General features: G+C 34.3%; 2 protein-coding genes and 1 long non-coding RNA gene across 5 annotated transcripts in view; 1 reads left to right on the plus strand and 2 right to left on the minus strand.

The window, feature by feature from the left end:
* The window catches only part of LOC110025559 (peroxisomal fatty acid beta-oxidation multifunctional protein-like), a gene marked incomplete in the record, with an annotated part of 39,689 nt that extends 23,300 nt beyond the window's left edge, over window positions 1–16,389 (minus strand). The window contains 1 exon segment of the mRNA XM_020726112.1: window positions 16,384–16,389.
* The window catches only part of LOC110025557 (peroxisomal fatty acid beta-oxidation multifunctional protein-like), a 51,249-nt gene continuing 27,032 nt past the window's right edge, over window positions 336–24,552 (minus strand). The window contains exons 8-16 of one of the 2 annotated variants that reach the window (XM_020726110.1): window positions 18,200–18,502; window positions 17,551–17,637; window positions 16,348–16,516; window positions 4,027–4,148; window positions 3,752–3,915; window positions 2,245–2,502; window positions 1,707–1,828; window positions 1,479–1,600; window positions 336–1,378 (exon numbers count right to left, since the gene is read on the minus strand). In XM_020726110.1, the coding sequence (XP_020581769.1) occupies window positions 1,166–1,378; window positions 1,479–1,600; window positions 1,707–1,828; window positions 2,245–2,502; window positions 3,752–3,915; window positions 4,027–4,148; window positions 16,348–16,516; window positions 17,551–17,637; window positions 18,200–18,502 (1,560 nt within the window). In that variant the 3' untranslated portion in view covers window positions 336–1,165. The remainder of the gene's footprint in view (window positions 1,379–1,478; window positions 1,601–1,706; window positions 1,829–2,244; window positions 2,503–3,751; window positions 3,916–4,026; window positions 4,149–16,347; window positions 16,517–17,550; window positions 17,638–18,199; window positions 18,503–24,552) is intronic. The other variant, XM_020726111.1, reaches the window with a different exon arrangement.
* Window positions 19,608–24,552, plus strand: part of LOC110025560 — an 8,538-nt gene continuing 3,593 nt past the window's right edge. For both annotated transcript variants that reach the window (XR_002294130.1, XR_002294129.1), the window contains exons 1-2: window positions 19,608–19,909; window positions 22,572–22,950. This is a non-coding gene — a long non-coding RNA (uncharacterized LOC110025560). The remainder of the gene's footprint in view (window positions 19,910–22,571; window positions 22,951–24,552) is intronic.

A 24,552-nucleotide genomic window follows, 5' to 3' on the forward strand; every position in this document is an offset into this window, starting at 1 on the left:
TTTTTTTGTCATACTTTTGAATATCATAACAATGAAAAAATATAAGAGTAGGAGAATGAATAATCTCCTTCTAGAATAGAAAAGTCTACCTATCTATGTCTATGCACGTGCACGAACATGTGCATGTATGCACGCATATGCTGATTAACTTTCCTGATTTTAAAGATATTTGATGTTTTTTTTAATTTTACATTCTTTTTTTAATTATAAATTGATGCAATAAATTTGTAAAATATGTTCAAAACCATTAATTTTCATCAAGATTAAATTAATGTCATGGACAAGTTTGTAATGATTTTGATAGTTTTGAATGTTAAATTACACGGGAAAACATAAAAGCTATCTATAAAATATTACCCTTGAAATACTATAATGTGTTATCCCCAATTTTTTTGTTACATATGAAATGGATGAGAAATTGAGTTTTAAGACCACATAAGATGGTAGGAGAAAAATAAATTAGGAGGAGATTGATCAACCTTATGAGAAGAGGTAACTACATCTCATATATGCATGCACATGTGCACGTAGCACTCGTGCACACGCATGTAGCACATGCGTCGGCATGTGTGTATTACATGTAGATATATATGTGCCACCCATATACCTGTTAAGAGCATATTCATGATGTGAGTCTGAGTGTGAGTATGCATGTGCCTTGTATGTAAGTTATAGGTGTCATCCCATGCTGATTTTTTGAGAGAATATAAGTGTCTTGTTCTTCATGCATATTTTCTTATGCAATTTAGAGAAAAATGAGTCTTGACAAACAACTAGAACCACTATTTCTTTGAGCAAGGAAGATTGATTTATCGAAAAAAAATTTATTTACATTATATTTGAAATAATATCCTATAATAAGTGGAAAGTGGGAAAATTAGATTTGAACTTTTTAAAATGCTCCATTTAAAGCGTAGCATGGCCTGCTGGAGGATATTATTGCGCACGAGTATCATGTGCGAATCAATGTGTCATGAAACTTCTTTCAAATTACCACGTAAATCCTAAAAGCAAAGTAAAAAAAAAAAAACTTTTATATGATTGTCCTCAAGTTAACACCTCATTAATAGACTAATTATATAGGCATAGAAAAAAAAATAGTAATTTATAGGTCATGCGGCATTGCGTGATGCCATTCAAGCAGATGGCAAAGGTTATGTTCCCATCAAGTAAAAGAATGAATACTGAAGAAGGGAGTAAGAGTAGGAAGCAAGAAAAAATAAACTGACCTATATCTTGGAAAACCCATTCCTAGGATTGTTGCAACATCTATATCAGATGGTCGAACAACAACTCCTTCATCAATTACTCTGCATGCCTCATTTACAGCTGGAAAAAATATCATCTCCACGATCTCCTCATCACTGATGCTTATAGACTAACCCACAATAAAATAAAATAAAAATAAAAATAAAAAACTTAAAATTTAAATCACTACATGGCTTGCAGAAAAGCAAGGGAGCTTTAGCAGGCGAAACCTTTCCACTGGGTTTTAAATTTGAATGCTTTCTGGATTCATCAATGAGGGCTTGCAAAGAAGGATCAGGCTTTGGTTTGCTTCCCTTTCGGTATAGGTAGAAGCCCCTCCCATTTCCTTTTCCTGCCAATGAGTACATTCCACAAAACCAAATAGTTAATACCACAATACAAGAAAAAAAGCAGAAAGGTTCAAAATCTTAATTAATTTGATAGCTTTGCTTCCGGACCATTTCGACCATCTCGAATCATTATTTCCAGAAGATTATCTTCAAAAGTTCGTCCTTTGAAAGCTACGGAATAGATTGCATTAGCCGCCAAAGCCACACCATAACCAACCAGATCAGCTAGTCTACAGAGGTAGCAAAGCACATTAAGCATATAGAAGAGAGTGATTTTAGGCAAGTAGGACCAAATAAATAAGGGGCATTTACATACATTGCACCTAATTCCTATGCATTTACATATCTAAAACCTGAATTTTATTTTTTACATCTATTCCATCCAAATCTTGTATATCACTTAAAAAAATACCACCGTTTTTTACTTTTTAAAAGTGAAATACACCTTTGCATGCATAGGTAAGGTGACATGTATTTAAAAATTGAAGTTTTGCTGTTAGATATGCAAATACGCAGGAATTGAGTGTTATGTATGCAAATCATCCAATAAGTAAACCATATCTTCATATTAAGTTAACAATACTCAATATCTCATTACTTCATATACATATAGAAGTTAAAAAGTGTCATTATTAGAAAAACTTACTGGAAAGGACCCATTGGCATGCCAAATTTTGTGATGGCTCTATCGATTCTGTAAGGGTCGACTCCGCATTGTTGAACCAATAATGCCGATGCATGGTGATATGGAAAGAAGGTGCGATTTATGGCGAAACCGGTACAGTTTTTTACCACAATGGGCACTTTTTTCATTATCTTTCCTATGGTCATGAGATCAAGAATTACTTGTGGAGATGTCTTTTCTGTCCAAACAATTTCCAGCAGAGGCATCACATGAGCAGGGCTGCATTTTGATTATACAGAAACCTTAGGATCCTGATTCGCTGTTCTATGTTTCATGCACATTGTAGTAGGAGAGGTTTTTGATGTAAAATATAAGGAATTAATATGAAAATTCCATTGCTAGTTTACCTAATGAGAAATGTTTAAATCTTTGATTATGAATCACTGCTCTTAAAAAATTACAGCAATAGGATTTTGATTCAATATTATTTGTTTGGAGCCGCATGTGATGAATGGGATTTAAGAAGCATTGCACCAGGCCATTTCCTGTTTACATAAATGGTTAATGTGGGAAAAATTTTATATTAGAATATCGTGATATATTTTTGTTAGGCTATGACGAATAATTACTTAATCTTAGAAGGTAAATACTCAAAGTTAATAAGACATTTAAACAAAAACAAAAAAAAAGCAACGCTAGGAACATTTTTTCTTAACAAAGAAAATGTACATTTCTTTTAACTTATTTCATTTCCTGAAAAAATAATATGAGGATTTGAAAAACTTCTTTTTGTCCATATGTATTTGTTTTGGCTGAGGTATGAGGGAGAGTTTGTGTTAGGATTTGCTAACAAACTTTTGTGGAAGGAGCATCGAACTTGATGTCACATCTCCCACTGTTTAATTAGGCACATGATTGAAATTGTTTTGGTCGTGTCAAATAAAGTAGGTGCTCCTCACATAGGGGTGATATCAAGTCAAGTTCAAGTGAGTTAGGCTCAACCTGAATTCAAAATAGACAGTAAATGTTCGGCTTAAACTCAACTTGAAATTTTAATCATTTTATGTCTATGTGAGACAACTCAAAATGATTTCAATTCGAGTTAAGTCTCATTGATTTGAAGTTGACTCAAAAAATAGTTTTAAATGAAGCAAATAAATAAATAAAAAGGCTAACCATGTATTATTACACATATATTAACGTACATAGATTATATATTTAATAACACCATATATTAATGTTATATAAATTTTTAACAGTATTACCCTCACACAATATTCTGTTCGGTGAGAAACTGCCTGGCACAATTTTATCCCGGAGATACCGAAAGAGATTATTTCTTTTTGGCATATTTCTATTATGCGAAGCTTTGTGATTTCAGCTTTAAAATATGGCATTTTCGCTAATAATTATGTATCTGACACTAACTATTTTTTTCTTTGTTTGTGATGCTAATTGACATTGCTTTACATAATATGCTTAGAATGTTCAAGTACTGCGACATTGAAATTATGCCAAGAAAACTGACCTGAAGAAATGTGCTCCAATTATGCGATCTGGAGAATTTGTGTTCTTGCCAACAATATTTAAATCGATAGTAGATGTTGTTGTTGCCAGAATGCAGTGTGGAGGACACAACTTCTCAACTTCATTAAAAATGGTCTGTTTTAGAGGTGTGTTCTCAATGACAGCCTAAGAGAAAATATTGTGATGCTATCAGGAAATCACTTTAAGAATGATTATATGAACGATAGAACAATTTCAAAGAAGGCCAAACTGTCGCTGGACAGCACTCCAATTTACCTCTATAACCATATCGACATTGTTAAAATCTGAGTAATCCAGAACAACTTTGAGAAGTGACAGAGCCTTGTTCATTTTCTTCTGTGTTAGTGGTCCTTTCTTAACGAGTCCTTTAAGGTTTGCTGAAATGAAGCTCAAGGAAAAATTATTAAACTGACAAAGAAAACTTGAAATATTTAGCACTTATCAGCTATGAAGAAAAGGCAAAATCTGTATATTTTGTTATAATGAGAGAACCAGGTCACTAAATGTGAAATTGTCGTGAGGATGAAGAGCAATGTGCTACAAGGATGAATAAAAAAGCAAAAATATACACATGGCACCAAGATTTATGTTGTTTGGCTTCAATAAGTCTACATTCATGGGAATCGAGACATGATCTGATGCTCAAGACAAACAAAAGTCATAAGTTTGGTGTACAAAACATGAGCACCCACCAGCCCTTTCCCAATTCTCTACACACACACACACACACACACACACACACACACACACACACACACACACCCACACTAGCGAGTCGTGTAGAGATTACCTCACCATGATTTCAATTACAATAATTAGCCTAATTATTAGGCTAATTACTGTCGCAATTATTTGCTTCATTTATTTTCCTTTTTCATATTTATATATTTCCTAGTTGATCTATTTTTGAATTTTTGTCTTTACTTTTATTTGGGTCTTGTAATATGTATTTATAACACTTTTCTTATCAATGAAAGTATCCTACTCTATTCTCAAATTTCTACATGATATTGGAGCCTAGGATCCAGCTCTAGTCGCCGCCGTGGCATCTATAGGATCTAACCTGTCGCTATCCGACAGGTTTCCTTGCATATTTCCGGCAGGTTCCTTACAGATTTTGCCGCCCCTCCTTTCCTACAGTTTTTTTCCGATACCTCACCTTTGCCGCCCATCCTTCAGGCAGGTTTTCATCACTTCTCTCTAGCCGCCGACCCCTTCTTCTGCCCTGCAGGTCTCTCTGCATATTTCCAGCAATTTTTTGCCGTTTTCATGTTGATTTCCTACAAGTTTCCTGATGGTTCAGTTGCTGACCTGCAGTAGGAACCCTTTGATGTCTCAGAATCCCAACCTCATCTTCAACTTAGTCGGAATCATGACGAACTCCACCGCTGAGCCTCCTTTTGACGAGGTAATTGAGTCCACCGGAGGATCAACAACGACCTTAATCCCTCCGCAAATTGAAAGACCGGAAAACCACATGAACTTCTTAATCACCATCCATAAACTGATGGTTCAAATTTTCTCCAATAGTCCCAAGCTGTGTTCATGTTTGTCAATGGACGCGGTAAATTCGACTATCTTATAGTCATGATTTGTGAACCTTTGAAAACTGACCCGACATATGGAGCATGAGAAGTGGATAATTTTATGGTAACGTCGTGGCTGATTAACTCTTTGGAGACTACGATTGGCCACTCGTATATGTTTCTTCCTTCTGCAAGTGCCCTATGGACTGCAGTTCAGGATACCCACTTGGATGTAGGGAACTCCAACCGACTTTATGAGGTTTCGAAGAAGATTCACGAGACGAAACAAGGATCAAGGAGCATGAACCAGCACTATAATGATTTGGTGGCCTTGTGGATGGCATGCGATCTCCATTATGACTATACATAGGACTCTTCAGCAGAGCTCCCTCTTTCGAAAAATTGTAGAAAAAGATCGCATGATCCAATTTCATAATCCAATTTTTGACGGGCCTTAACAAAGATCTTGATAAAGTGTGAGGCCATATTCTTAGCCTGGATCCCCTGTTGTCCGCTCGCGTTGCATTCAGAGAGATTTGACAGGAAGAGAGTCGGAAACTTTTCATGCTCGTCACTTCCATTTTAATCAAATCATATGCTTTGGTCACTAACAGTACTCAACACTCATCCATGCCATTTTGAGCCACTGGCTCCACTTGTGACTACTGTCACAAATCCAACCATACTCGTGATAAGTGTTGGAAACTCTATGGTAAACCGTCATACAAATCTTCAGCGAAATTCTCCTCTGTTAAGGGTTTCCCTATGACATCAGAATTTATTACGGCGCAACTAACTCCGGCTCAGAATGCTCCAAAATCATCTGACTCTCTTAAGAGTCAGATGGAGCAATTAATCAACCTGCTTGGAACCAATCAACTCTCTTCCTGCCCATCTACCTCCCACATCAGTCAAGGTACCATTTCTATGACGCTCACCACTTTTGTCTCTTCTAGTAGATAAATCATTGATTCAGGTGTCGTGGACCATATGACTAGATTCTCTTAAGCTTTCTCAACATATTATCCATGCTCCGGGAAATATACAGTTAAAATTGCTAATAACTCATGTAATTTTATCGCTGATAAAGGGTTGGTTGTATTAATAGCCGGTCTAAATCTGGAATATGTGTTACATGTACCTTTGCTGAAGTGTAACATTTTATCTGTTAATAAATTGACACGTGACATTGATTGTGTTGCTCATTTCTCCCCTGATTTTTGTTTCTTTCAGGATCATCGTTTGGGGGGATGATTGGAATTGTTAAGAGGGTAGTTGGGCTCTACTTTTTTCTAGAGAAAGACACGAAGACAAGGACATGTCTTTCAATAGTTGCAATTTTTTTAGATTCACTGAATGTCCTATTATGTTGTTATATTATCGTTTAGGTCATCAGAGTTTTCAATATTTAAAACAATTGTATTCGTCGATGTCTACTAATAAAAAATTTGCTAGCTTCAAATGTGAGATTTGTCAATTAGCTAAACAACGTGTTTCATATCTATGCCACTCCTACACGCTTTTACTGCGTTTTCACTTATTCACAGTGACTTATAAGGACTCTCTCTCACTCCCAGCTACACAAATAAATGGTGGATCATTACATTGATTGATGATCACACTCAAATGACGTGAATCTATATCTTAAAAGAAAAATCTCAAGCTTCTAGTCACATTCAAAAACTTTCACTCCATCTTGACATAATTAAAAACGTCAATTTAAGTCTTTCGAACTCACAATGACAGTAAATTTTTTGGCTCTATATTAGATGAATTCTTGGTGAGGGCATCCTCCATCATAACTCATGTACAAATACTTAACAAAATGAGGTGACCGAGAGAAAAAAATGACACATTCTTGAAGTGGTTCGTTCCATCATTTGTAAATCTAATCTTTCGAAAAATTTTTAGAATGATGCCGTGCTTACTGTCACTTATCTCATCAATAGAGTCCCTGTAAAAATTCACAACTTCAGAACTTCATTAGTCATCTTGATGTCATGTTCAATCGGTTCTTCATCACCCCTGGTCCCAAAATTTTCGGGTGCATGGCTTTGTTCAAACACTGCACCTACTTATAGTAAACTTGATCCAAGGTCAATAAAATGTGTGTTCCTGGGATACTCTGCCACTCAAAAAAGCTATTGGTTTCTTGATCCTATCACAAATAAACTCTATGTGAGTGCCTATGCGCCTTCTTTGAAAATGTCCCTTACTTTCCCATCATGACCCGACCCGCAATTACGCAGATATTTATATTTTTTAATAATTCAAAAATTTAACCCAAATTATATTTTGCGGCTACTAAGAACAGTGTAATATGATAAAATTTAAAGAAATAGTTTTCTCACTAGGGGCATACACATCGTTTCAAGTAATATAAGATTTTCTTTAAAAACCTCAGTATTGATCCCACAGTAACACGTAAAATGCAAATCAATGAAAATAAAATACAAGAATTTTAACTTTAAGAAAACTCGCAAATCAATGAAAATGAAATACAAGAATTTTAATTTTATGAAAACTTTACTTAAGACTGCAGTAACTATCTAAAGATGAAAATTAAGTTTACTAATTTCTACAAAATACAAGTAAAAGTAAATGTAAAGGTTTTAGATAATATATAAAAAGAAACTTTCTCCTTGCCAATAATTCATAATCAGTGTAGGATTTCAAAATTGTTTCGAAGCTTAAATGTGCTATTGTGACAAATATGAACATACCTAATCTTTACTGCTTTCGATTGTGCAAAGAGCGTTGACGAATCTAAAGTTGGTGTCGGCATGTATAGTATTGCTGGGTAGGTTTTAGTCTCTCACTCTTAGATTACCCACTGTGTCCTCTCTATAAGACCTACCAGTGACCCTTAGTTTCAATCTCTAGATCAAACTGATGAAAAAATCTAGCCTGTCACTTTAGAAACATAAATTCTACTCCTATCAAATTTTATCTCCCTATCTATTTGCACCTCCCTTCGGACGATCGCTACTGCTATTTCCAAGATAAAATGTGATACTTACAAGTTAATAAATCTTAGCTCTTTCGGGTCTATATTTCGGGTCTATAAGTTTCCTCAGCAAATTTTAAAAACACAATTGACCAATTTGTAAAGTAAATGAAAATCTGATAAAAATATCATAATTTTTAAGAATAAAAAAAGTTCTAAACAAAATTAAAATCACATGGTGCAAGGAGAAAGAGAGAAAACTACTTAAAACTCTTGGGAATAACAAAACAAAACATATTTATAAAACTCAAATCTAAAGTACAAAACTTAAAAACAAAGATACGAATACTTATCTTGAATGATTCTCCAAGCACTCTTTTGAAGTTCTCTGACTTCTCTGACTCCAATAACACTTACAGGACTCACAAACTTCAGACAAAAATAACAAAGACTCACAAAAAAAAACTACTCACACATTTAACACACTCACACACTATGTGACTCTATATATCCGAACACCCTAACTTCTTGGAATTAATCATATTTATAGAGCTTCAAAAATGACAAAGGGTTGCTTCAGACTTCTTTTCAAAATTCGGTCTCATTCAATGAATTTTCTAAAAAATAACCGTGGCGCTTAGGCGCCAGATCCTGACGCCTAGGCGCCGGTTCAACTGGTTTGCAATTTTATTTAGTTTAGCCTATTTTTGCTCTTTTTTTATGTATTTTTACACATTTTTACTCTTAAATTTTTTTTTTCTTGCACCTGCAATCAAAAATATAAAAATACATTTCATTAAAGTATAATATCCTAAAAAATTTAGTATAAAATGTGCATAAAAAAATAAGTAATTTTAAGGTGGATCACATCACTGCCTCATGTGAGGGGGAGTTAGATTTCTTGGACACTGTTCCTTATCCGACTCTTGTAGATATTTCTCCAACCACCATATCAAAAGAGTCATTTGTTCCTTTAGATCCGCCACCTACCAGACAACCAGAACCTCCTCCCACCCTCCATGTACTTGGCGCATTGTCGCAATGTTCCTACTCTAGATTCCACTACCTCTTTATTATCTGAAACCTACTCTGGGCGACATCTCTAGCACTAGCCATACTCCGGATGAGGAGGTGAGTTCTTCTGTTGAGGTATGTGATCAAACAAGCTCTCTTTATTCCATAACCAAATATATCCCTCTCCACAGTGTATCGCCGACCTATAAAGTGCTTGCTACTGCCTTAACGGATCGTCACCTCCCATCCACTATTGAGGCAACATTAGCAGACCTCTTCTAGAGAGCTGCAGTCATGGATGAGATGAATGCTCTTCAGCGGAATCATATGTGGGATGTTGTGGATCTTCCTCTAGATAAGGAAACAATGGGGTGCTGCTAGATTTTAGCACTAAGTTTAACTTCGATGGATCATTTGAACACAACAAGACACAGTTGGTCGCCAAAGACTACTCACAAACAAACGAAATTAATTATGAGGAGACACTTGCTCCAGTTATTAAATTAAACACCATTCGAGCCTTGCTATCCCTTGCTGTGAATTTAGATTGGCCCTTGCTCCAGCTTGATGTCAAGAATGACTTACTAAATGGGGATCTCAAAGAGGATGTGTACATGTGCCTCCCTCCAGGTTTTGACTCCAATTTTTTTCTGGGGGCAAGTGTGTCGATTGCAAACGTTTCTCTACAAACTTGAGCAATATCTAAGAGTCTAGTTAGATAAATGCACAAAAGTGACAATGGGTCATGGATTTTCTCAGGCTCAATTAGATCATACTCTTTTCTTTCGTCATTTCTCCAGTGGCCGAATTGTTATTCTTATTGTATATGTGGACGATATTGTACTCACAGGTGATGATCTACCAGCATTGGAGTCTCAGAAAGACATGTTTGCTACTTCATTTGAAATAAAGGTTGACTTATTGACAGAGAAAGACTTTTTACTTTGCAAACCAGTGGCGATTCTAAAGGATCCCAATGAGAAGTTAGCTGATGTTCACAGTATGTCTCTGATGAACATGACTCACTACCAACACGTGGGGACACTCATCTACCACGCTCATACTCGACCCGATATTTGCCATGTAGTGGGTATTATGAGTTAATTCATGCATTATGAGCACCATCCCCGAGTTGTCCACAAGATCCTTCACTGCTTAAAATGCACACCGGTTTTAGGTTTGTGTTTTCCACGCCACACCTCTATGCTATTGCTATTTATACAGACATGGATTTGGTCTGGTCTATCTATTATTGAAGATCTACCTAAGGATATTGCTCATTCATGTGGGGAAATTTTGTCACATGGAAAAAAAACAGTTGGTTGTGGCTCAGAGCAGTGCTGAAGTCGAGTTTCACTCTATGTCCTTGGGTATCCACAAAACTCTTTGGTCACATAATGCTCTGTGAATTATGTATGTCGGTCTCTACTCCTCTCCAACTCTTCTGTGATAATAAGTTTGTCATTAGCATTGCATATAATCCGGTCCAGCATGATCACTCCAAGCATATAGAGATTGACAGACACATCAAGGAGAAGCTCGTTGAGATTTGTATTCCATTTGTCCCGCCCAATGGTCAATTAACAGATATCTTTACCAAGAATCTTCCTCGGCCATCATTTGACGACTTTAAATCCAAGTTGAACATGATGGACAACTTGAGTGGTAATATTAATTATTAGGCTAATTACTGCTGCAATTATTATTGGATTTTATTTCTTTCATTTATTTTTTGTTTTCATATTTATGTATTTCCTAGTTGGTCTACTTCTGAATTTTATGTCTTTCTTTTTATTTGGGTCTTGTAATATGTATTTATAATCTTTTTCCTATCCATGAGAGTATCCTTCTCTATTCTCAAATTTCTATAATTTCCTCTAGCGTGTATCTCGAAGACTTCAATCCATCTAAAAAAACTTAGATCTAAGAGGGCATACAATAATGGGAAAAGAGAGATCAATTACAATCTCTTAGACCTTAGACAATCGGCTATCACTCCCATGTGTAGTCTGGTCCCACGAGGTTACCCGCACATGTTCTCGAACGATTAGTTGGCTATCGATAATTTTGATGCCATCTCATGGGGTCAACATATTGTGGCTCTCAACTCAAGCCCTGTGGCTTCCATGACTGCTCTCAATCATGTTGCTCTCTTCATTCTTGCGAGCAATAAGATTTCCCTCTTTATCTGGTATTTGCGATTGTGTTCATGGTTAATCTCTTATGTTGAATTCTATTAGGAGATTTCCTGCACTTCTTTTCTTTATCAAAATTTCCTCGTATCCTGACTTGTGCAATGAATTCTCCTATAGATTTAGTTGACCACCCATTTTAGTCTCTCCTTCCCTTATGACGCAAGATGTTTCTAAGGCTAGTCCTCTTTCATTCTTCTCTGTTGGTTGAGATTCCTCCGTCACACCCTCCACACAAATTTGCAAATGTTATTCATTGTTTAAATTTCGTAAAATTTTACTCATCACTGAATATTTTTTTGCTTTTCTTTCATCAGAAGTTAGAGGCTATTCAGTATAAAAAGTATTTCCTTTCAACGTAAACTTACTCTTCGCTTTTGGATGAGAAAAATTTTATGTTTACGAGGCCTCTCAATGCTTGCAATTATTGAGAAATTTTGTATGGTCACCGTAGAGTGGAGGAAATTTACAATTCTTGACCGATTTACAACTGATTGGTGATTATTTCATTGGGTTTATTGATCTTCAGTATGTCATCTTAAAAGGTTTTTTTTAGATACAAATTATATCAAATTCTTCTCTCCACGTTTGCACTATTTCAATGGCCTCCCAATGACCACATTAAAATGGTCTCTCATTTTGCCTGCTTTGTGGAGCCATCTGTTACATCGGTTTAAATCTCATTTTCATGATTTTCTTTGCATTATTTCAACCAATCTATCTTATTTTTCTTGACTTTTATTCTTGAGAAAGCTCCGCAAATAAATGTTGCAATAGCTTATTTTACTATACCCTTTGAGGCTAGAGTCTTGGTGCGTTTGGATGTTATTACTCTCTTTCATAAAGAGATACGGATTGTGCCTCCATTTTGTAGATACTGGTAAAAGGCCGAATTTTAAAATAATCTTTTATACTGTTAATCTAGCCATGTTTTTAGATATAAATTATATTAGTGCTTTATGGCTCATCCCAAGCTGACAAATCCTTAATTTGAGTTGCAACACCTTTTACCTGATGTTCATATTGATCCTACAAAGTCTTTGGTTAACGATCCCTCCTTCTATTCAGGTATGTTCCCAAAACTTGGTGCCAAATTCAAATTCTCTTTCAGAGATTGAATATGATCTTCATTTTCCAACTAGCTCTTTGGTGGCGATTATCTCATTAACTGTTAATTTATCATTGTGAAAACTTTGCAAGCTTTTGAATTACATCAACCTCTTCCTGTTGGCAAACAAAATAATGATTATTTATCACAACTGGTTTCTAATTTTTATTGGAATATTCAAAATACTGACTTGATCTCTAGTATATAAACAATTCTAATTTTTATGTCAGAAAGAGTATATATTGGAGGAAAATATACTAATTCTCTCTTATTTTTACTAGATTTCAAACTAAATGTCTAAATTTGATCTTGTATTTTTTCTGCCTAGTTGTTTTTTTCTTTTTGGTCTAAAATTTCTTAATAAATGCCCTTGATGTAATCTTCTCTTTATCTAGTTATAATATGTACGAATATACATCCCAAGATGGAATAAGCATGCATATCAATGTATCAATGACAATTTCGAAAGTGTCCAAATCACAAAGTTGGATTCATATGATATCCTGCAAGCATTGATCATATGTTTATCCTTGGGAAGGTGTTGTAATAACTTTCATCCCTGTCTCAATCTTGTGAAAAAACTAGAGCTCCTCTGTGTCTCCTCTCCAAGTTAAGTATTCTAAGTTCCCAAAGACCCCTACAAGTCTACTTTATGCGATATTTGACCAAGATATCAAGTAATTAATGCATTTGAAAGTGTTGCCATGAATTGATTGTTCACTCATAATTGAATTTGTATACACTTGATTATGAGCTCCAAAAATTCACATTGGCTCTTTTGAAAGGGTTTGTAATTTTGGGTAAAATTTTCAGAACCATATTAAATGTTCCAATAAGATGAAATAAAAAAATTCCATCATTATTTTGCGAGGGCTTTAAGATTTGTTCTCAAGTATTGTATATGTGCAAACCACTATGTTTAATTACCTAAAAAATTGATGAGAGCAATTTTTAATTAAGGCCTTGTTGCTTGGCGCGACTTAACTCATAACTTATAACAACAATGATTTGATTTTAAAAGGAAGAAACCTATCACACTTGATTTAGAGCAAATGTTGTGGTAATGGTGATGAATCTCATAAAAAACTAATGATTTAAAGATATCTTAGTTTAGTTAGTTAATAAAGATAACTTACCCAAACTAACTAAAGAACTTTATCAATAGTTACGAGTTGTGTTATCCAAGAGGATATTTTAGACCTGGAGTGGTGGTTTGTTTAAAAGGTCAATTTTATGTTGACCTTAGCCAACAAAAGGCTGTGTCCCATCTAGTGCACTTTATGATTTACTTCATTTATCAAGGAATTTTTAGGTCATTGGAGAACTTGTAAGCTTTAGCCAAAATCATAATTTAATAGTGCTATTTTGTGATGAACCGCCTAATTAGAAGGTCCTGGTCAAACCATGGCACGAAAATTATATAATCAAAGAACAAGTGCAAATATTTATTAGCATGAGATATTTGAGAGCAATCATAAAGAGACACCTGTTTGGATATCAACTTTTTATGAACTTAATTAAAAAATTTACCTCGTTCAACAAACTATAATGGAGACTCAATATTCCTAGGGTCGATAAACTTTACTTGAATGCTTTAAAGTTTAGAGCATTCTTGATATTTATATGTTCATCTAAATTTTGCACCACCCAAAACTATTTATATGGGAATTGCAGATATTTTGAACATGGAGTCCGCTCCACTATAACGAGCTTAACGCTATTTTGAGAAAATGAGACACGGGAACTAGAAAATTATAAATAAATGCATGACCTTAATTATAATTCATAGTCGAAACCATCCCATATTTTGTCATGTTGAAGCTTCCTCTAACATTCATCAAAATCGAGCATCGAAAGTACATCTAATATTGGTTGAAGGCGAGCATTAGTAATTCTCTTTTTGTAATCGTAAGATTTTTTAAATTTTAGTAAATAAGTTGGATTATAAGTTAGATGAACTCTTTTGAAACATATTATATCTAATTTTAAAAACTAGTTTTTGTTAATATGAGGTTTTATTATATAAATTAAATTTATGAAGTTAAATTTTATTTTTGCATAATTTGTGTTGTGATATTTTTAATGAAGAATAATGAAAATAACTATTTTTTATATTAATAATTAATTAAATATAAAAACTTATCAATGGCGTATCTTGTCTTATTTTTTTAATTATGTCGTCATCATATCGTGTCATGTTGTGTCTGTGTCTCCATGTTCATGTTCATGCTTTAAAGGTTTGTATTAAAAAATAATGTTTAAAATCATACTCTCAATCATATACAACACAAGAATGGTTTTATAGTAGACATTGAATATTTGTAAGTTTCACCAATTTTTTTTTGTTTTTATGCTTACAATAAGGGTTAAGATGATTTATAAAGAAATTTTTCTTTCGAAATATAAAGTCTCAGTTTAAAGACTACTAAAATAATCATAAGTTCTAGGAACTAGTTCATCAATATATAAAGGAAAAGTTGACACGATTTGTAACACGATAGTTTTTCCAACAGTTTCAATCCACATGAAATTACGAATTTAATCCTTATGAATAAGTATGCGAAGTTGACAAAGTCCAATGTGAAAAAAATGAAATTATTTAAATGCCTTGGTGATGGTCATGTTCATAAAAATGTCAACCGAGGGAATTTTAACTTTTAAAATACCTCTAAATTCAGACAAAAAATTATTTAATTTTAAGTTAGGATATACAAAAAACTCTAAAAATACAAAATATAAGAGCATTAAAAAAATATAACACTTGAAGCTTAATGCAAAAATTCATTCATCTCCTACAATGATTTGCTAAGGGTGATAAATTTAAACTTAATATTATAAAAATTAAATATCATATCAGGCTCACATTTATGATCACTCTAAAAAATTTTACACCATAAAAATATGGCATTTGTCCCCTGCTCTTGTGATTTTATAGTCAAATGATATTGTAAAATGTAACGATAATAACCGTGACCCTTCAATATAGTTTGCCATGAGATGACATCATTAACTTATATTCATGGTTAGAGCCTACAATAACTATAAATCCCTTGAATGGTGAATTATAGAAGTGAACTTGATAGGACACGAAGATTTCTTTTGAAATTATCTCCTTCGACAAATATCAATCCAAGTCTACAAAGTTCTCTTAGAACAACTTACATTCGTTGACAAGGAACCTTCGATCAGGCTATAACTTAACTAACTCCTTTGACTAAATAGATAAGATTCGTGATAATTCAAGATAACTTATAAGGACTAGTTAATCAAACATTATTTCTCGTCACTGAGAGGGCTAATTAATCACTAAGACTTACACTTATGGGAAATACGCAACAAAATCTTAAAGTTCTTACAAAATGAAAGTGAAACATGTCGGAATTGTCTTATATAAAATCTAATATTTTTTTGAAAATTTGAATCGAAACTAACTCTCTCGTAAGAGAGGGCGTGAGTTTTCAAAGCCCACGTTTACTATTGTCATAGGTTTCTGTCCTAATCATCGCTTTTGCATGAATAAGTTTTCTTCTTCGTTTGATTTCTTTGCTTATTTGACTTATTGCTAGTGGATCTCCTCAACAGATGTAGACTAAGGTCGAATTATGTAAATTTTAATAGCAACTTTTCATTTAATCTCTTTGCTATTTACTTCTTTCGTTTGTCAATGATCATACATGTTTAGAAATACGATAGAAGGAATGTAAACTATACGTGTATGTATATATATATATATGCTAGCGTAGATAATTATTCTTAATGAAACAATTAGAATGGAAACTAAATTCATACCTTCTACAGATTTTAGTCCACGAAAAGCGGGGTCTCTTTCTTTGAGAACAACTTGGATATCACTTAAAATAAGAGCTGTAGCTATACCAGATCCCATTAAACCGCCACCAATAATAGCAACTTTTCTAATGGATCTAGGAATGAGTCCAACACCAGTGAGCTTAGGTACCTTTCCATAACATAGAATTAGAGAAAAGCAAAAGCATATCGACCGAAGTACAAATTTAGGCAATCATATTTGTACAAATCTAACATCTCGATCTTCACTTCATTTATCTTATATATATATATATATATATACATATATACATATATATATATATATATGTATATACATATATATGTATATATATATACATATGTGTGTGTGAAATCTTTTTTTTTTTTTTTTTGACTTGGACGCTGAACTTAAATCAGCCAAAATCAATCATTTTCTATCTTATATAGATAATTACTGCCTAGAAAACATATTGCAGTAATTTTTCTCGCAATTCCTCTCTTTTTAAAAACTGAAATCTGCCCACTAAACTAAAGAGAAGATAGATTGGGGAGTGCAGTTTGATACTTTTCTATTAAATTGTTTATCTGGTAGGTTAAGGGCCTGTTTGGAGTGGCTGCAGCTTTTTAAAAATGTGGTTGTAAAGTTATGATGCAAAAATCAACTTTTTAGAAAGCTACGATCGAAATTATAAATATATATTTTTAAAAAAAATCAGACAGTAATTTTCTTACGGCCACCATAACACTTTAATAGGCGAGGTTAAAAACAAAACAGCTTCCCACCACATAAATTTCTAGAAAATGATAGGAAATCAGTAACTTTTTATAAAGCTACGATCGAAATTATAAATATAAATTTTTTCAAAAAAATCAGACAGTAATTTTCTTACAGCCACCATAGCACTTTAACAGGCGAGGTTAAAAACAAAACAGCTTCTCACCACATAAATTTCTAGAAAATGATAGGAAATCAGTTCCCAAGCAGAACCATGTTGGTGGTCTAAAATGCAAAATAAACAGAATGCTGTATCAAACAGACCCTGAAACATATTGGCGCTACCAAAAGTCTATCAGAATGAATGAAAAAGAAAAGGAAAATAAACTATACTCTCTGTTTTGTCTAATGCAAAATAGGTGGTACAGTGAAAAAATACAGCATTTTTTTATTTTATTTATTTTTATTAAAGGCGCACAAAGAAGTACCTTAGAAGTTGCCCGCAGCGCAGAAAATACATGGACAAGACTTTTGGAAGTAGTAGATAACACCAATTCCTTAATAAGTCTTGACTCCTGAAAATTAAATTCACTTGAGCTTATCAGTTGCTGAAGAAAAATATAAAGCTACTTGAAATTGTGAACTTTTGTGCAGAATCAGTAATACGCTTCTAACATATTCTATTGGAATTTTCATAGATACCACCCAATTTCTAGGTATTTACATAACTAACACCAAATCCTTAATTTTTTATATTTATAGCACCAAATCTTTCATATCACATAAAAAATACCACCATTTAAACTTCTAAACAGAGAAATACAACTTCTCGTACACCCATAATATGGTAGTTATGTAAAAAGTTGAAGTTTAGGTGTTAGATATGTAAACACAGAGAAATTGAGTGCTGTGCATGTAAATCTTCCTGCCTTTCTTTTGGCTTCATGAAAGGGAGGGAATATTACGCGTGATATCTGCATGTGCGGATTGGTATTATTGTGGTGGAATTGCTTAGAATAAATTCACCTATATTCTGTCCGCATGTAATATATTTTTTCATGAAATAAGACTTCTAGCCGCCATTGTTTACTTGTTTCATGCACATCAAGAAATTGAAGAAAATACTCAGTTCCTTACTTTCAGAAGTCCGGTATATCCCCCATGAACTATGCCCTCTGCAATGGCGTCAAGGCATGCTTGGTTCTGCGGCATATTTGAACCAGTTCTTTCAGCATCCTTCCGAGAAGCATACAGTTTCTGACTTGTCTCATAAAGCGCACTAAGTTTGTCAGTTCGATGAAGCGATTTTGTCCAAGCTTTCTGTCCTTGAGCAATATCTAATGCCCAACGTCTTGCTACTGTAAGCAATTGTGCAGGAGGAGCGATCTCATCAACGAGGCCATTCTTATATCCTTCTTCGGCTTTTATAGGCTTGGACAGCTGCATGGAATTGTAATGGATGCTTTTAGGGAGAATTTACAGATGAAATCTATCTCATGATGGCAGAATTTTAGGAATCAACGCCATGATTTATGGATTCAGGTTTAATAAGAACAGTTTAGCATGCAAAAAAATTGAAATTTAGAATCATGTTGGTATTCACAAGGAAATTTATGGACATAGAAGTACACGAGGTATCTATATAAGATGGTTCAGAGTCTTCTTTTGAGTACCATTGCTTTTCTTTTCTTTTTGGGATAATTACATGGAGATCACCTGAAATATTGGTATTTTCAAATTAATCACGCAGGTGATTTTTTTGAACTACAATAATAATATATTTTTGCGTGCCACTATCAACCTATTAACAATTTGATAAAAATGAAAAAATATGGATTGGGGTTTTACCATGAATTTTGATATTCTCAAAAATCAGATGAAAGAGAGTGGTTGATTTATAAATAGGAAGTTTCGGGTGATTTGTATGTAATTGCGCTTCTTTTTATATAAAACATGTTCTTAAGCTAGAAAGTATCACCAGTTTAAATATCTTTCAAGTCTTATAGTATATAATATGCAATAAAAAAAAATGACGGGTGCTATGCATTCATATATCTCACCCCCAAAATCTAATTTTTACAATTAAAGCACTTTTTCCTATATATGAAAAGGTGAATTTATGTAATACACCTTTTCATACATAGGAAAAGGTGCTTAAGAAGTAAAAATCAAAATTTTGGTGTGCGATATGTAATTGCATCAAAATTGGGTGCTATGTATGTAAATTTTCGTTTTCTTTTTTTATTTAGAGTTGCAGGAGACATATTGGCATGGGTGATACGTAAATTGGCACAAATGGCACAGAGAAGTTGCTCTGGATTCCATAATTTTTTGGAAAGATTTACGTGCATACCATTCAATTCATTTGTATTCATATAGCTACCATTTAAATTTTAATTTTTGTATGTCATCTTATTTATGGATGAAAATTTGTATTTCCTTTTCACCTTTTAGAAGTTAAACATTGGTATATTAGATGTAATACCAAAGAATTTGGTGATATAAATGTAGAAAAGCAAAATTTACATGTTTGATATGTAAATACTTAAGAATTAGGTGGTATGTATGTAAATGCCCCTAAATTTTGTTGTCTAGAGTGAATGCTTAACAGGCGCTTCAGCGCCGAACTTGTCCGCTCTCTATTCCCTCTTCTGCATTCCACAAACAGATTCCCCATCCCAATCTTCTTCCCAAACCCGAACACACAGCAGCAATAGATGCTCCGCCGCCTACCTGAAACCCTATGCTTCTGCTCACATCGTGAGCAGCACAGCTCCTCTTGCATCCACTACTGCCAAGAAAATTGCAAGAGAACATTGAGGAGATACTTCACAATCTGTTTCGTGTGTAAGTGTTCAATTTGGAGAATTTAAACTTTTTGATTTATATCTTAACATTGAGGAGATACTTCACCATCAACTCTTCACTTGCTTCATACTGATTGTTTGTCTGGTTGGCGCTTCACACTTATTCCCTGGGCAAACATGATGACTTCATAATTGATTTGATTATTAGTTGTCTCAAAATTCATCTGTATTGAATGGTCTGAGGAAAAACTAGTTGGGTTTGAGTACTACACCGAGACCAGCCGCTTGACAACTAGATGATCCACTTAGTGTCCACAGTGCTTCTTTATCTATGGTCATGGCTTGTTTGTCATTGTGCTTGAAAAAATCGACTAGGAAGTTTGCTACAGATTGTGATGTAGCAGTTATTTGTGGCGCGTAGGAGATATTAAGTTTGCTCAACTCTACTGTTTACTTCTAAAGCCGGCCTGAATGTTGAGCTTTGGTGAGTACCGGCTTCAAAGGGATTATGCATCACTTATTGTATTGTATGTGCCTGGAAATATGGGCAGAATTTTTTTACTAAATTAATTAAAATAAGAGTTAATTTTTACATAATTGGGTACTTGAGAGTTCAACTCCTCTTAAGATCTTACTGACATGATACACTGGAAATTGCTTTTTAAGTCTTCTTGCAAATATGTACAAAACTAATGACTTCTGAGCTTACTCCGGCATATAATAAATTCTCACCTAACCTCATACTATGTGACAGTGGTAAAGGCCACAAGAAACCCTTTATTTGAGTGAAGCCTTGTTTACACTCTTTAATTTAAGTAAAGTGCTTTTCACTCCTTAAAACTTTGAAGAAAGCCGAGCATTTCTCTCTGGGTTTGGAAAGGTAACGACTTGAAGCCTCCAATTCGGCCAATTGATATTTGTAACTCCTTGTTGCTTCAAGGTGATGCATTTCTAGGATAACTTTTATTTTCTCCCGATTTGTTTTGATACATTCTTGAGTGAGTAGGCGTCCTGAGAATTTTTTAACTGTGCTCTTAAGCAAAGTTTAATTTTATATTAAACTTTCTTAAGGTTTTGAAAGTCTCAATATGTTGGTCTAGTAATTTATTTTTAAGCAGCACTATATTGACATAAATTTTAATATTTTTATTTCCTTTTGTTTATTAAAGATCACATCCATCATTCGTTGGTAAGTGACACCAATAGACTTAAACCCAAAATGCATTACATTGTAATAATATATTTTTTGTGATAAATGCAGTCATCTCATTGTAAGCTGGATGTATCTTGATTTGATGATATTTGAAAAAAGCATATAGAAAGCTCATGACTTATTTACTAGTGCATCAATTCATGGTAAAAATATAGCTATCTTTGGAGCAGACTGAATTGAAGTTCGTGAAGTCAACACATATCATTCATTTATTGTCGAACTTCGACACTATTATCACATTCTCGATCTTGTTTAAATATTGGACTTCTTTGTTATACCCTACATCCAATAGCTTCTATGCTTCTCGTTGAATGGGTTATGCCTGAGGATTGTCGATGGGTCTCATCTTCTACTTCACAGATCGAGCTCTTGAATTCATGTTGATCCTATGACATATGATGTCGCTGCAACTTCTGACATTTGTTTAATTGACTAGGTAAACACGTCTTGGTATTCTTAGAGGACAACAATCAATTCATCCCTTTGCCCAACATCAAAAATAGTAATATGTCGGAGCATTTTAGTTGTTTCTCCCTTGACAGCTACAATTTATTGTATAGCTTCATTTGTCTCTAAACCACTTTATGTGTTGAGTTGCAGTATCTCCTCAAGCATTTTGTCTACCACTTACATATCGTAGGTGCAGTATTGTTCCATGTCTCTCTGTGAAGTTATCACCTCTCCATTGCTTGGGAACTTGACAACAATGTGATATGTTGAAATGATAACTTTGAAGGTGTTGAAAAGGGGGTGGCTCAAGATTGTGTTGTAAGTTATTGGAAAGTCGGCTATAGCGAAGTTGCTCATTACAATAAATTACTTATTCTTTTTTCCTTGAGTAGTTAGTAGTGATAACTCTCATAGCTTCTTTTTTCTCTCATGAGAAGTTGAATAATGGTCTAGAGGTTGAGACCGGGTATGAACGTCCTAAGTCCATTTTATCACACTTTTTCACGGGAATGTTTAAGGAGCTTCTCGTGTCTATGAGAATGTTGTCGGATTGGTAGTTCAAAATCAACATGTTGGTCATGATTGCATCATTGTATAGGTTCACCTTGGCGGGCAGATCCTCGATATTAGAGGCAATAAGTAACAGAGTACCGTCAATATGAACTCGAACAAAGATTTATGAGAGGCATCTAGTCTATTCCCCACCAAGAATGGTCGGTAATATGTTCGCTATGTGGATTGCCTGAGCTTTAAATGGTTTGTGTTGGGTTTCGTTGGCACGTGCCTTTTCTTGTCTCTTGGTAATCACCTATGATGTAATTAATTCTTTTAATTTTTTAACCATAAATCAATTTTTCAATTAGATTACATGTAGACATGCATTCCTTAGTGTTATGATAATGATCATGATGGTACACACAATATCTTTGCAAGTCACGCAGATGACCCTCAACCTTCATTGTCATTAATTTTCGAAAAAACACCTTCTGGATAGCCTCCTTAATCTCAACCATTGAAATTTTTAATGGAGTTTGTGCAGGTATTTGAAGGACTAATGGCGGCGACCTCCTCCACTCAGTGATGAATCCAACTCTCCTTATATTGAATTTACCCTTCCATTGGATATCTTCAACGCTCTTGTAAATGTGCTCTTTCTTGAAAGAATGAGGTTGGCACGATCTTGAGATTTGGTCTCATCACAGCCTCTACAGGGCGACTTCTTTCTCTGTCGACCTGACTAAAACTCCTTTTTGGTGAACACGGTTCTTGGCGTCTTGCACTAAAGGTGTTGTGCTCAGAGCTGAACTCATCTCCAGAAATGTGGTTGTTGGTCTGCTACAACAAATTATATAAAGTTTTTGCACGGTGAGGTCTTCTCTCAAACCCTGCGAGAGCGTCGCATGCGTTGCAGGTTCAAGGTTTGTAACCTCTAGCAACTCCTTTTGGAAATGAGTGATAAAGGCCTACAGGGATTCCCTTAGGTCCTAACAAATTTGCAAGGGAGCGTGTGAAATCTTTTGCGACTTCTTTAAGCTATCAAATTGTGTTATTGCAAGTTAGCACATTGTGTAACAAATATGCACTTAAACTTTACATAAGTGATCACTTCTAGCATAAACTGTCGAACCACCTAAGTGCTAACTCCTTTTAGAGTCATGAAAAATAAACAACACTCCAGAGAGTCATTTAATCGAAGCAGATAGGCCATTGATTCAAATAAAGTGATGCGGTCAGAGGGTCAAATTGAATCTTATGATATTTTAAGGATATAATCTTAAATCTCTCTTGGGCTTCTGTCTCGGAGATCTCTCTAGAAAACATATTCTTCAGTTGATATCATCTTGGTGTTTCAGTTCGTCTTATTTTTCTTTATACCATGAGGGGGCTGAACCAACTTTGTCGAGATGATACGTATTATCTTCGTGCACTAGAGTGGGGGTTGAGGTCCTTCTTTTGTTAGTGTTGAGTGCCCTTCTTCGACGCATTGCTAATTCTGGAGAAGAAGAGAGTAATCAACTTGGCACTTATTCTAGTGTTTCTCTTATTAGTATCATCATCTACTCTTTCAATTTGTTGATTTGTTATATCACAAATTCTTTGGTACAATCTATATTACTAGTGATTTTGCTTCGCTTTGCTTCTTGTGTGATTCTTTTTCTTATGTATGACATTATCCACTCTTATTATACTCTTTCAGGATATTAAATCCTGATTTGTCTATGAATCCACACCACCAAGGAAATACTTGAAGGAAGGTTTTTTAAATATCTAGGAGTTCTTACCTTGCATTATAGTGATCACCCCTATTTATCAGGGGTCTGCCTATGTGTTATCAAGTACTTCTTACACTTGAATATTAAGAGATCCTCGGTTTAGAACTCGTCTTCTTATTATATGTTTGTTATAATTACTATTGTTCTGGTTCCTCTCCATGGATAATTGTTCTTTATAAACATATTTTCTCAAGCTAATATGCTTGTAATACCTTTGTTGATCAACTTTCCATATGGGTGAGGTGATATCATGGATAGCTCCGCCAATTCGGTCATGAGGTGAGCTGAGCTTTCTTAGTGAGTTATCAAGCTGCCTCAGTCTCGTCGAGCATATGTGCATTGATCATCATAGGCGAGCTATTGATCAAAACTCCCTGATTAAGTAGATCAGTCAAATTGATCTAGCCGAACTATCTAATCGACACGACGAGCTTTCTCTCTTCATATCTAGTACCCGCTCTGATCCCAATCAATAGACTTTAGGCCATACAATCTATATATATTTTTATGAGGATTTACATATATGCCACACTATTCTTATGTATTTACGTATCTAAAGCCTAAACTTTAATATTTACTAGTATAGCATTCAAATCATTTATATCATATCAAAAATACTATTAGTATTAATTTTTAAAAGTAAAATGCATTTTTTCATGCATATTTGTTATGATGCCATTATGATAATAAAATGTTATATATATATATATATATATATATATATATATATAATAATCAAAATTTAGG

The sequence above is a fragment of the Phalaenopsis equestris genome, unplaced genomic scaffold, assembly GCF_001263595.1.
Source record: "Phalaenopsis equestris unplaced genomic scaffold, ASM126359v1 Scaffold000302, whole genome shotgun sequence".
In the NCBI taxonomy this organism is placed as follows: Eukaryota; Viridiplantae; Streptophyta; class Magnoliopsida; order Asparagales; family Orchidaceae; genus Phalaenopsis; species Phalaenopsis equestris.